The sequence below is a fragment of the Plectropomus leopardus genome, chromosome 6 (assembly GCF_008729295.1).
Source record: "Plectropomus leopardus isolate mb chromosome 6, YSFRI_Pleo_2.0, whole genome shotgun sequence".
NCBI lineage: Eukaryota > Metazoa > Chordata > Actinopteri > Perciformes > Serranidae > Plectropomus > Plectropomus leopardus.
Window position 1 is genome coordinate 9,817,860 of NC_056468.1, and position 14,093 is coordinate 9,831,952.

At 39.7% G+C, this 14,093-nt stretch overlaps 1 protein-coding gene across 1 annotated transcript in view; it reads right to left on the bottom strand.

Annotated features, from left to right (window-relative positions):
- Window positions 1-13,108, bottom strand: part of dock5 (dedicator of cytokinesis 5) — a 48,115-nt gene extending 35,007 nt beyond the window's left edge. Inside the window, exons 1-8 of the mRNA XM_042487931.1 lie at window positions 12,921-13,108; window positions 2,914-2,997; window positions 2,633-2,673; window positions 2,495-2,550; window positions 2,127-2,223; window positions 1,829-1,977; window positions 1,552-1,687; window positions 165-322 (exon numbers count right to left, since the gene is read on the bottom strand). Coding sequence (XP_042343865.1) covers window positions 165-322; window positions 1,552-1,687; window positions 1,829-1,977; window positions 2,127-2,223; window positions 2,495-2,550; window positions 2,633-2,673; window positions 2,914-2,997; window positions 12,921-12,963 — 764 coding nt within the window. The 5' untranslated portion in view covers window positions 12,964-13,108. The remainder of the gene's footprint in view (window positions 1-164; window positions 323-1,551; window positions 1,688-1,828; window positions 1,978-2,126; window positions 2,224-2,494; window positions 2,551-2,632; window positions 2,674-2,913; window positions 2,998-12,920) is intronic.
- Window positions 13,109-14,093: the final 985 nt, after the last annotated feature.

Here is a 14,093-nt window from a genome sequence, read left to right on the forward strand (position 1 = left end):
ACTCATTATAATTCTTAATTCTTCACTTTGTAACTTTGGACACTGGAGTGTCAAAGTAGCAGCATTAGTGTTGTTTTCTTTTAGTTTTTAAATTCAACAAACCCTTCAGCATGAGTGGAAGTTACTTACTTAAGTGTAAGTTTAGTGAAAAGTGAGGAACAAACCTGATGAATTCGGACTGGTCAGGGTCATACAGAGACATAAGCAGCTCAGAATCTTCTCCAATGTTGCACACAAAGTTCTTCAGGTTCATGAGTAGACTGTAGGTGTGCACCGTACTGAACAGGGTCTGACGCCTCATCTCCAGGTTTTGTAGCCGCGTCTGCAGAAAATCAAGGCCGCAGGCAGTACATTGGAACAGTTATTAGAGTTGGGTCTACTGGTTTTGCCAGTCAGGTGTACGAGTCGAAACCAGTGTAATTTTTAACAAACCTGCTAAACCAGCATTTATCTTTATGACACATTCTGGCAAATTAAAAATAAGCCTCCATAAACAACCTGTGCTGATGGTGTCAAAGTGCTAAGTCCAACTTGTATTGGCTAATTATAAGTGATATGACAATGTGATTTTTATGATAATATGTTTGTTTATAAGTGGACCAAAGGAGCCACTAGTGTCTGACATGCCGTGTGCAATTCACTGCTGGGCTGCCAGCAACATAAAAGGGATCAAAGTTCAGTAGAAGTGCTAGGTGGTAAGAGTTGTGAACGTTGTGTTTGTTTACTAGAAATTTCATGTGTTTTTTGGGGTGACAGGACAAGGAATGGCAGAGTAAGTCTCTCAAGGAAACTAAAATTGCGTCATTTTGGATTTGAAGCTGACAAAAGAGGTGGTTTTGCGCCTGCCGTTTTGAGCTGAACTTTTGTTAGATTCCCTGTTTCTATTTTTTCCTGTCAATTTCTTTTTCAGTGTCGCAATGGATAAAGGAATGGCTGATTGATGTAGTTGAAATGAGGATTTACATATATGATTTCTTCTTATTTCACTGTAAAAAAAAAAAAAAAATATGGTGGCTGCTGGCTGAAGAAAGATCGCCAAGGAGCATAACATTTCTGATAAATGATCATCGCTCATAACAACCTACTTGCTTTTGGCAATACTGTATTTAAATTCCAGAAAGTATTATGGTACAAAATGTGTATTTTCTTTCTTCCTTATAAAAAGTTCAAATGTAGTTAGATAGACAGTTTTAGTTAGACCCAGCTTTTAAACGGTTATGTCTGTCTGATTTCAAGTGCAAAGCTAAGAGTAGTTTATGTGTTTTTTGTTTACATGAAGTCACAAACGTGCATATTTTGAACAGAGAGCTCCGGTGTTTTGCGATCCTACGTGATAATCGGATGCTTGCCTGTGGTTAGAACACACTATCATTATTTTCCATTCAGGAATTGCTGGTAAGCAAACAGCGACACCTTGTGGTATCATTCAGTATAACAGTCCTGTCCTGTGTTTGGCTTAATATCAAACCGACATTTTTACACCGACCCAACCCTAATGTACATCGACTGTGGAAAAAAGGAAATGATGGGATAAACAGTTTTAAATCTTGCCTTTTCCTCTTGTATCCTGTCGTCAACACTGCGGGAAGCAGTCTCATGTGCCCGGAACAGACTGACTGTACTGGTCCAGTCAGGATCCAGAGTGTTCCCTGCTTCATCTCGTACCACCAAGTCCAACCCCAGAATCCTGAACAGCACAGAGAATCACACAGCACCAGCTGAGTTTACAGAAACAATCTGAAAGCTATGACTAAAGCATAAAACTTTACAGTGGTGTTCATGTCACAAGGCAATTCATTGCAGTACAAAAAGGCAGCAGGACTCATACCGGTTCCCATAATCAATCTTTGCTGTGACTTTCTTTTTGAGTTCCACAAGGTCATCCTTAGGCAGCGTTCCCGACACTATCTGAGATCGATACTCGATGAGGCTGTACGCCATCTGCTGAACACCTCTGAACAAAGTTGTCTTGTTCGCCTGTCAGATAAAGATGTATACACTTATAACAACACATCCTGCAGAGGTATGAAACAAAACAAAAAGAGAGTCAAAGTGGTGTGAATCACAGTAGCACTGTGTGTGCTAGAAACAGAGAGGCCGATAAGAGAGAGGCAATCTGCACGTACCACGTAGAGCTTGTGCCATATCTGTGCCCATTCCCTCAGAGTCGCCCCGAGCTCCAGCACCAGGGGTAAATCTGCCGGAATAATTATTTCTTGCTGGCTACCAGCCACAAGGAGAGAAGAATAAGATATTGGAAAAGTGGCTCATCACTCACAGATCATGCCACATAATTCGGACAGACTCAAGTGCATTTCTATACATGATAAATAGTCGGATGGTTTCCTTACGCAGCCAAGAGCATTACTGAATCTTCACTTATGCTAATTACAAGTGCACTGATATGTTATTGGCAAATGACAAGGCAGGGCGGCAAACTAAAAGCAAAGTGTATTATCATCATGATGATATGTTTACTGATATGTGATCTCACCCTAGTCCCTCAACCGTAGCCTCCTTTAAGTGGATGTAGGAGGCTGGGAAAATGCCCTGAGGAAACAATGAGGTAAAATCAGCATATATACATCACAGCATTGGTTATAGGGTAATAGAGTGCTAATGATGCTCTTACCTTCTGGGATTTCTTGCGAAGCGTGTAGCCCCTATACCAGCCTGGGGAAATATTAATTAACAGAGAAACGTGTTACAGTGAGGGAGAGGCAGTGGACGAGACAGGAGTGATGACAGTCCACCCTGTCAGGAGGACAATGTGCTAGAGTGGTTTACATTATTATGCATAGCATATCGAGCGCCAGCTTAGTTCAACATTTCATTTAAGTTCCTGTGTCAGCTTGCTTTAGAGAAGGGAGAGAGGGATGTGTCAGGGCCTGTTGTGCGTTGGAGCTCGCTCACCTTCCAATTTCTCAAGTATGTGCACCGTGTCCCCCACCTGTAGACACAGCTCCTGCTCTCCACTGGGCTCATAGTTGTAGATTGCTAAAGGACAAAAGAGGGTCTCATTATGAGGAACACAACATTTAATAAATAATGTTAACAAAGAAAAGATCTAAAGGGCCGACAGTTTGACTGACAAGTTTTGTTCCTACTCAAGGTCCGGTGGATTAAGAAAAACCCCAAATCCCTTTTCAATCACTCATTGCACAGTGGAGAAAGTCTGTTTTTTAAAAAAAAGTTCTGGATCAGAGGTTTGCAGTTTCTCCCAGGAAAAAGAAACCAATTCACCCTCCTTGTTGCAGAACTTGGATTCGCAAGCATAGAGTATCTTGATCTTTGATTTATTCCTCATCTTACTGCTCTTTCTACCAGCGGGCTGTATGGTTGTGCAGCAGGCCTGTGTGTGACTCAAACCTTTAAAGCTTTTTGACTATTCTTAATTGAAACAGATTCCCTGAGGCTGTGTTTAACGTTCCAGGAAATGGACTGTGCTGGAGCAGGTATCCTCAGAGTTTAAAGAAAATACGAGTGGAGCTAAAGAAAAAAAATGGTGATGGCATTACATCCTCTATAGTTTTCTGATATCATTGTACCACTTTGGCCTTTGGTCAATAGTTAAATTCTGCAGGTTGAGCGTCAGCCAACTGACTCACCTATGAGCCCTGCCCTTCCCTTCAGTCAGTTTATTAACCTAACAGCTTTCCTGGAGGGGACTCCTGTCTTTCCTTTTTACCTCTCCAACCAGGACACCAACGGAGACATCACACAAGAACAACACATCCTGACGCGCGCACATATGCACGTGCACATACATACACACACACAAAATCAGACAGGAGTTGCAAAAGAGAAACCTTGGCAAACAGTACTGTAGCAAAGGTCTTTGTCATGACTTGAGGGAGCTGCAATAGTGAGCAGTCGCTCTTATAGTCAGATAGAGGAACTATGAGCCGAGCTGTGCCCTGACTTGCATGGTGATAATGCTTGTTGCTGGAGGCTAGATTTCACAGCACGCTTCAACTGGCTCGGCTTATCACACCTCAGTCTGAATACCAAAACTTGACGAAACACTGAATGTGGCTACCCTTCTCTCTCCATGACATCCTTCTTACTGATAGATATTTTCAAGCTTTCCATTGCACACATTTGTCCAAACTGACATCTCCACAGGGAATCAGTTTTTAGGTTAAGGCTGTGTTTGTGTAACCAGCTCATGAGCTCTTAAAATATTAGGTCAGACCCATGCCGGCTATCCCCTGCACAGGTTAACATGAATGGCGCCACACAGTGAGATCCCTCATCCGGTCATCAAAAAGGAAAACAAACAGTGAAACCCAGCTGAGTTCAGAAACACTGCATTTTTCTTACTTTTTTTTCCACCTCAAAGGTCCAACATTGCAAAAAAAATGATTTCCATGTCTTTTTTTTATAAAGCAGGCAAAGGTGCTATATAAATAATGTAAAAAAAAAAAAGAACAACAAAAAAAAAAAAAAAACACTCAGTCCACAGAGAAATGCACAGTCCTTTTTCAGAAACTAGGCCTTTAAACGAGCCATTAGGACTGCTGTACAGTTTTGATGTCACAACTATAATATAGTGACAGAGTGCATTTAGGTCCCGCCCCCACCAGGTAGGAAAACAATCACTCTCCATTGACTTTGTATTGAGTGAAGGTGCCTCCGTGTCTTTTCCATCTGCTAGATAACGACATAAAAATACCTAAAAGCTGCTGTGTGATGCCATGCACTGCAAACAACGTAAAGAACCCAGAACTATGTTTTGACAAGCTGCCGAACTGAAAAACTGAGCTTTTGGTTAAAAGGACAAAATTGGATCCACATGAGGGATCAGTTGAGAGAAAGGGACCAAAGTGTGGGATCCTGACACCTAGTGTACCGTGAGCAGTAACTAATTTGCTAATCTGACCACACAAACTGTAGAGGTTGAAGCTAACTGTTGCTCTCTCTCTCTGGGAGACATAAGGTATCAAAATATACATTTGCCATGCTGATATCTGATGTTTCTAGCTAGCTACAGGCATTTTGTTAGCATTTCAGCCCTTGTTTGCATACTGTGGCGCTGAGAGTTTTCCCCACATGTGGGTGTGGTTTCAGGGGTATGATGCATTGCGCTATAGACCAAATCACCATGACGTTTCGCTAACAACAACAATCACTTCCTGGTAGAAAATTGGCAACTGATTACTAGTTCGGAAAGATATGTAGTTAAACTGCTTTTTTATTTTCTTGATAAACCAAATCTACCAGCTCGGAAGCAAAACAATTTACTGCTGTGAATAGGGGCTGTGGCAAAACATATTTCAAACACCTTAAAAAAAAATCAATATCCGGTGGCTTTGATATAATGACTTCCATTCCCTGTTGGGTACGGCTGTCTGACGGCAAGGTGAAGCGGTGAAAATGTTCTAAATATAACATACACTTAAACTGATAGAGATTTTTTTGATAGGCCTTTTTTTTAGGTGGATAAAAACTAACCAACCGAGGCAGAGTTTGCTCTACACCGTTTGAGTTTATGCACTTATGGACTTTCTACCTTAAAGTTATTGTATATAAACATTGTGATTTCTTCCATATGGGTAAAAGTGCCGCTACAGCGCTGTTATGGCCAATTCTGCTGCAATGACAGTGCAGAGATGCCAAGAGCTGAGAAGCAGAGTACTTGGAAGCACTGACCAATCAGAGCAGACTGGGATTTTTCAGAAGACTGTCTCATAGAGACAGGTATCAAAGCCCGGTATGAAAAAAACTGTGTTGTTTTTTTTTTTTTTTTACATTGAAGCATGTAAACGTGTTCTGGTACAAGGCCAAGGTACCTGAAAAATATGCATAACATGGTACCTTTAAATCAAAATTTCCATTTCCTCACATCATAGTTTTTGGAATGTCTCATATTATGAGCAAAAAGCTCAGGCCATTAGACCAGTAACATGCTGTGCTTTTTTATTCAAAAAGAAGTTACTGACACGCTGTGAATTTTCATGAAAAAAGGGTATTTGTTTTCACGAGGAAATTATTTGTGCAGTCAGAACAATATCAAATGAAATGCGCACTAAAGAAATGACATCTGCCTCTGGTCATGCTGAGAGTGACAATGGTCCATTCACCAACTTGACACAGTGTCCAGGCCTGGCAACAGCATGGCGGTGTGCCAGTGGCAGGAGCCCAGCTGAGCGTGTTGTGATGCCACACTGTCTAAAGTAAAGGCAACAGTCTGGGCCCTGGCAGCACGGCTCATCTGTACAACTCTGAGACACACTCTCCTCCTCTTTAACTTGAAATGCTTAGCCTGAAGCTGCTGTAGTAAATTCCAATAAAGCCTCAATCTGTGTAGGTTCAAGTTAATGTGCATACTAATGTTAAATCAAAGTCGGCCTGATTCACTCTAAATGATTTATCATAGAAGTGGATTAGCCAACAATTAAAGAACACCACGGCTGAACAGTCTGAGCAGCTGCTGGCAGCTCACCACAGTTACCACGTTTCAGTGAGAATCCATCGTTCTCGTCACTGACTGGGCGTGAAACTATTGCAAGCTATGGCCCTAATAAAAAAAAAAAACACACACACACACACATAGACAAAAAAATATGAGGCAAGATACAAGAGTCTGGCAATCAATCCTTGAACATACAGATAGGCAGGTCCACTGAATTCATTCTGACTCTCAGCAGGAAAATCCTTCAATCAAACACAGGGGAAAAAAATGAAATCACAAAGACAGAAAAGGACCAGACGAAAGTCATGCTCGACACACTGACTTTGACAAAAATAAAAACCATCACTTTAACTTGTACAGAAGAGCTTGTATGCAAAATATATAAAATAAAAGATATAATAAAAGAATCATCACAATTGAAAAGGTAGTATTTTAGCTTTTAAGTGCTGAAAAAGGAATAAGATTAAATATGTATTACAGGTTTGTGACGATTCATGTATTTGTACCAAACCGACACGGTCTTTTTTCCTGGGATGGCGAAGGCATGTAATTTCTCCGTGAATGGCTTCTTTAGTTGGCTGGATTGGTTAGGTTAAGCCATGGCTGGTTAGTGTTAAAGTAAGGATGTCATGGCAGCCTACAGCCTAATCAGAGGCAGAGTAGGGCAGATCACGCCTTTGCCATCCTGGGAAAAAAAGATTCGCTCATGTTACGTAGATCACGGTTCAGTGCATGCAGAATACAGATTAATGCATAGATTAATGCACTTTTTGTAGAACCAAAGTTCACAAATACGAGTGCCTCCAAAAGGTTTTATGCCACACATTGTTGGCAACGTACAATATATTAAAGTATTTTCAACAAGTGATTGCCATGCAAATCAGTCACACTGTGACAAGTGCAAATGAAATGCAGAGCTAGATGACCCGCCTGCGGGTTCCCGGTCAGCAAAAACAGCAATGGAGAGAGTGAATGGAAACACATTCAACATGCTGAGGCAAATTGGACAGCATCATCAAGATGTGCCAATCGCTGGGATGATAAATGTTTGGGTCCTTTGAATATTTAAATATAGCCATGGTGGAACTAACTGAATCTCTTCTACAAATGCACAAATTTTACTTTTTATTATTCCTGGGTTTTGTTTTGTTTTTTCCCAATTTCATAGCATAAGAGTTGCTTTTCAGTCTTGTAGCTATTGCGACCTGTTGTCTTCTGGGAAAGTGTTTGATCTGTTTTTGTACAGTGTGACACAGAAGTGTTTGAAATGTTTCTTATTTTATAATGAAAACATTTGAACAAAAATGCCAGCGGGCAAAATGTTACCTCAGTCCCCAGCAGGAGGATTGTGTCTGTCTTTGACACTTGCACTACTGTCTGTTCAAGATAAATGAAAATAAACAAATCCTTATTCATGGGGGGATTTTTTTTCTGCTGTACTGAACTTGGACCGAACTGTGACTCCTAAACCGTACATATGAACCGAACAGTGACTTCTGTGTAGCATTACACTCCTAATTAGTAAGCTAGGAATTTGTAAAGGTCTTAGCTTCCATTCCTTGATGTATCATTAATCTCTTCTAAAACTTGTATTCAAGCGTACATATTTCAAAAAGCTACCAAAGTAGGGAGAGATACAGTATATCTACAAGAAGTCATTAGGTAAAAGCAAGTCTATTAAAGTTTGTTTTTGAGCCAATTCTCTTCAGGCAGGATGTTTCAAAACATCAAGGCCTCGGTAGAAAACCCTTTTGCCTCCTGCCTACCGTCTAGACAGCCAGAGACGATCTGTGTCTCTAAAAACTGTGCTTCAGCTAATAAGTCCTGTTAGGTTATCCATAAATCAGAAATCTAATTCTGGAGTTCAAAGCAAATAGCGAAAAAAGGGATAGAATTAAACCACTATGGGTTCATTTTTTTAATTCTGGTTGAATACTCTGCTTCAAAGAAAATTACAATTGCTTTCTCTGATGGAGAAAAAAAGCACCAATGTCTTTCTCCAGGTTTCTCAAGAGCTACTCTAAAATCATTTCAGAGTTTTAAAAGTCAGGACTGACCGTCCAACCAGCTGGTCAGTCCATCAAAACTGAGAACAAGGTCAACACTCATCTGACCAGCAGCAATCAGGTTTGACACTGCGGGATGAGCAAACTGTGATGTTTTGATTGCAATCTATGGAGGCAGATGTAAATTTGTTTTGCTCATAAAACGCCCACGCGACACATAACACCAGCAGAGCAAACAACTTTTAGCTCTTGAGCATTTTGAGGAAACTTATTTATTTATTGCATAATATTACCAAGTGGAGCTTGTGGCTGAGTAGTACTCTCTTTTCACACGACCACAGTGAGTGCAAACATAAGTCGCTCTTTATGACTTCAGTCGCTTGAATGGCAGTTCCCTAAAGAATACTCAAGGTAATTATAGAAGCGAGTAGTGCAGCTTGTAAGCAATTGTAAGGCATTATAATCAGTATGGCCGCATTATTATATAATATTTATAAGAATGCGCAACACGTTTACTCCAGGGGCTTGCTGCAATGGACCAAGTGTAGTCATCATAACAAATGACATATATTAAAGTCCCCCTCCACTCAAAAATGTCTTTTGCTTATTGTTACTTAACTTGGATGTCTGAGCTTTACTGTGCTATGTCTGACACTAGAAGGCTGTTTTCACAGCGTGCTCACCTTGGATCTGACATCATAAAGTGCACATACATGATTTATGACACAACTTGTTTGGAAGCGAATCATGGCCCAATATGCAAGTTACAAAAGTGTGATGTGGACACCTGACGTCTCCAGTGCAGGTATACTGAGAGTGTGCTTGTCAGGCAACCAGGAGACATTATGCATCCAGCTGCTTAACTTTAAAAATGAAACATAATTGCAAATTCAAGATATGGAGTTTTCAGGGAAGAAAAAGCTGCATTTTTGACGTTTGATTTTTTTTTATTACAGACAAATTATTCTCCAAAACATTGCTTTTTAATATACATTCAAATATTTTAGAAGATTGTCTTTAAAGAGAAGAAAAGCAGAATCAAAATCTCTGCAGCACAACCACAGATATTTTCTTTTTCATTCTGCGTATTATTCCTCCTCGACAAAATCTGGTGCCTACATTACCCACATTGCAACTTAACCCCTGTCAGTTACGTAAGAGTTTTGGGTGTGTTATTCTAGTTGCATATAGGGTAGCCTTAAACGTGAGAGTGAGAATGAGACTAAAGAGGTCTGTTAACCACGGTGTGTCCCACAATCGCTTTCATTCTCACACTTGTAGTCTTCAGCACCAGCCAATGTTGACTCTAATGTAGTGGTGGGCAATATAGTGTCATTATATCTTTATTGTAATACGAGACTAGATATTTCCTTTGAACTTAGATATCGTTATATCGGAAGTGTTGTCTTTTTCAGGTTTTAAAGGCTGCAGAACAGTAAATTAATGTATTTTTTCTATTCACCACACTGTTACCTGTTCTATTATTTGCCTTTACTCACTTAGTCACTATATCCACTTTACTGATGATTATTTATCAAAAATCTCATTGTGTTAAGTCTTTGAGAAAGCACCAACAGTCAACCCAACAATATTGTTTCAATATCGACATCAAGGTATCTTTTCCAAAATATTGTGATATATTTGATTTCCTGCATATAACACTGCCTTCCTATAATGACATCACTTGAGGCGATTCATCAGATTTTGTGCAGCTCCCTTTGCAGCCTTTAAAAGCTTTACACAGCTTTTCTCACACATATAATTTACCACACCCGAGTTTCGCAACACCTGTTGACAGACATGACCAGTGTGTAAAAACAGTGAAGTTCCCCTTTAACTTCCTGGATTACTGTAATTCAGCAACGGCATCAGCTGGCCACAAATGTGTAATGATTTTCATGGAGGGTGTCAATGAAAACAGCCAGCACTGTCTGGCACACATTTATGTGATCGTTCACTCGCCCTGAAATCTAATAAAGCCAAGGGATGTCATTATGGATGCAAATAATGTCAAAACAGAGACAGCATGTTAGAATTTAACTAACACGCTCTTCCCCTGCTGATCCCCATCCTTCATTTGAGTCTCCAGCGCGGTGCTCTTCTTCAGGATATAAAAATTAAGGAGCTACCCCATAATGATGTTGTCACAAATTCACCATTAAAGATGGTGATATCTTAAGCCCCATATTATCCACATTTTCCTGTTAGCTAGCATGATATAATAGATATTATCAGAAACCTTGCGACTCCTCTTTCATCTCAAAATGTAGTTGCCTGTATTGGGGCACAGCCTGGGTTGACTAATCGGATTAAAACTGTAAAACCTTGTACAGGGTCCGATGGCATTTTAAGGATTAAGTACAGTGTTAGTGACTCCTGCCCCGTCTCTGAGGCGAATGGCAGGAGAATGGCACCATCTACACAATCACGCAGAGCAACACTTTTGAACGCCATACTGGGATCTAAAAGGATTAACACACAAAAAAAATTCCTCAACATCAGCTGCTAAAACAAGGTCATATATAACCAAGTGTGTAGTGTTTATGCAGCAGAGCGTTCCCACCTGCGTTTGTGGTTTAAAAATGTTTTTAGTCGCAACAGCAACAGAACACACTTTCTCTAAAGATAAAAATCGGTGAGAGGATCCAGGTTAGGTATTTTCAGTCCTGGGATATGATTCACACAGAGAGGCTATAGACTCGGGGTATTCACTGTGCACACAAGCAGGGTTTTCCTCTTGTGTAACACATCTGCCGCACACGACTGTCTGCAAAAGTGTCTGTAGCCTTCAGCACAGATTTAGCACTGAGTCAGTACCAATGGCCAGCCAACCTGTGCAGACAATTAAGCCTTTACAGTAAGGCTGAGAGGAATTTCCCGTGATTCCTACTACTTGTTCTGTTTTGTTTGTCTTTTTTTTTTAACCCTTCGTCACTGTACAGGGAGGTTGAAATTATGATAAAGAAAAAAAATGGACTTATGAAATAGCAGGCAGAATTTTAAATATAGGGGATCAGAGATATTTTTTTTCCGATTTCAAAATCACACTCTAAAAAAAAAGTAAACTTGCACTGTAACTTCTGTCATTATTTATCTTTATATAGAGATTTTTTTTTTGTTATTCTAATGTACCACTGGGTGACACACCTATTCACATCATTTTTCATTAAAAAAAAAAAAGAAATCTCATCAATACATGAGCTGTGTGATGAGTAAGATACATAAAATGATGTGATGACAGTAAAATAAATATTGAAAAAAATAAAGATTTAGCAGTGAGTCAGTAGCAATGACCAGCCAACCTGTGCTGACAATTAAGCTATTACATTTAACATCAAAGAAATGTCTCATGTATCCTACTACACTGTTAAATCTGACAAGTTAATCTTACATAAAATAATCTTAGAAACATTAGAAACAAAATAAATATAACTACCAATCTTAATTTATCTTATCTTTATGTCTAATTGTTAAGTTTATTCAAATTTAGCTGCATTTACTTGATTACTTTAATTATTTACTTGAGAGTGAAAGTGAGATTACCTTGTGTTAGCAACTTCAATGAACCAGGTAAATCTGACTTAACTTGATCATGACAAAGAGGGTTTAGCAAATGATAATCTGCGAGTTCTGTTTTCTTAACATGTTTAAACATATACAAATACAACTGACTAGCTTAATTCATAAATATAATTAATACAGTTATTTATACTTGGTTTACCGAAGTTGCTGAATCAAGTCTTAAGATTTTTCAGTGTAGTAATCCTGATTTACCTTGAGGGTGTGGACTTGATAGCATGAACATGCATGCACAGTAAGCCCGCAAACACACACATGTAGCCTATCCCTGACAGGACCACACCTTGCTGTAAGCCACTGCAGTCCAAACAATGAAGTTGAAAGAAACACAGCAGAGTGCTGAATAGCCTCAAAAGGCAGACACACTTAAGCCCTATAGCTAGGTTAAGTGTAGCCAAGTCACACAGACAAATCCAGTGTCTATGCAAATTCTTCTCTCTTATCTGACATGCATACTGTACAGTCACAGCTCCCATGTGGGGCCCTACAGGAGTCCTTGAGGGGGGCTTCAAGGGACCTTTCAGCAAAATGAGGATTCATTTAAGTTCACTGCAACTTCCACACGTCAGCTCAGCGAGGTTAAGTACAAGAATGACTGGTATGCTCATTGAACTCTTGGCTCTTTTCCATTCCTTCCTCACCACCTAGTATGGACAGTTATACGAGTAATTTCTTACTGCAACCAAATATCAAGAGTAAAAAGGAGGGGAAATATCGAGCACTGTGTAAACAAAAAAAAAAAGCTTGTGGAACCTCATTGGGTTATGGTGCCAACTCCCGCCATGTACCAACAACAACAAAGTCGCCAATAATTTGTGTTTCCCAACTTCAGTCCCTTTTCCCTTGAAGTTAGCTGGGAGTTCACTCGGTGAGTTTTCCACTAGCAAAACACACGTAGCTACGTTTATTTACGAACTTACCGACTCCGTACTTCTCTTTTTTAGTAGGAATCCAGCGGGTCATTTCGGGGGAAGACGTGGAGTTGGCTGAATAAATAAATAACTATATACAAGTGGTAAACGAGGACGGGCGGTGCACTCCTGCTCGTCCCGAGCTCTACAGTTCCGCCATCATGACTTGTAAACGGGGAGGGGAGAGGAGGGCACACACTGCTGGGAGAGAAGAGTGGAGGAGAGGCGTGAACCTTCCCAAACTACCCCCACAACAACAACAAGTCCACACTGCACCACAGATACTCTTTTCCTCTCCAGGAACCTCGTCCGAGGAGCCCCAGACATCAGTCAGTCGATAACTGTAGCCATTCCCCATAAATCCTCAAATGAAGTCAAATTGAATTGAGGGAAATTATAATGAGACTGACCTGTCCCTCGTTTGGCTTCAAGGACTCCTGATGGTGTCTGCACTCTCAGTTTAAGAACCACCGGCACACAGTTTGACAATCTAGAGGAGAATAATTAATTGAGACCAGAGTTATAAATCACCGGCGTGTTATAAATAAATTATCACCAGGTTATTGTTTTTAATTTAAAATGAGATTGAATTGCAAACTCCATGCTGCTGCTCACATTAGCTGGTTTAAATGAGAACTACATTAGGGTGAAGTCAGGTGAAGTGGGACTTTTTTGGTGGATTACCAGGAAAAAAACAACAATTCTGAAGCTCAAGTAATAATAAGAATAAAAATTAACAACGTAATATAATATAATATAATATAATAACAACGATAATCATAATAATAATACATCTTATTTATTAGTGCTTTTAATGGTAGGCCTGCTCCAAGACACTTTACATAAGATCAGAAAATACAGTGCACAAAATACACACTAAAATACACACAACGTTAAAACACACACATTATTAACACATAAAAAAATTACACATTAACAATTCTGAAGCTCAAGTGTTAGTTTAAAGGTGTGTTATGTATCTGCTGTGTCATCATCATCATCATGTAAAATACTTTGGACCTTAAAACCAATGGTGGTAGATCTGTTTATTAAGTAAAAGTACTAATAGGCTACCACAATGTAAAAAAAAAAAAAAAAATAGAAAAATGCCTGCATTGAAAATATGACTTAACTCAAGTATGTACGTAGCCTACAATCAGGAAAATGAAAGCATTAAAAGTT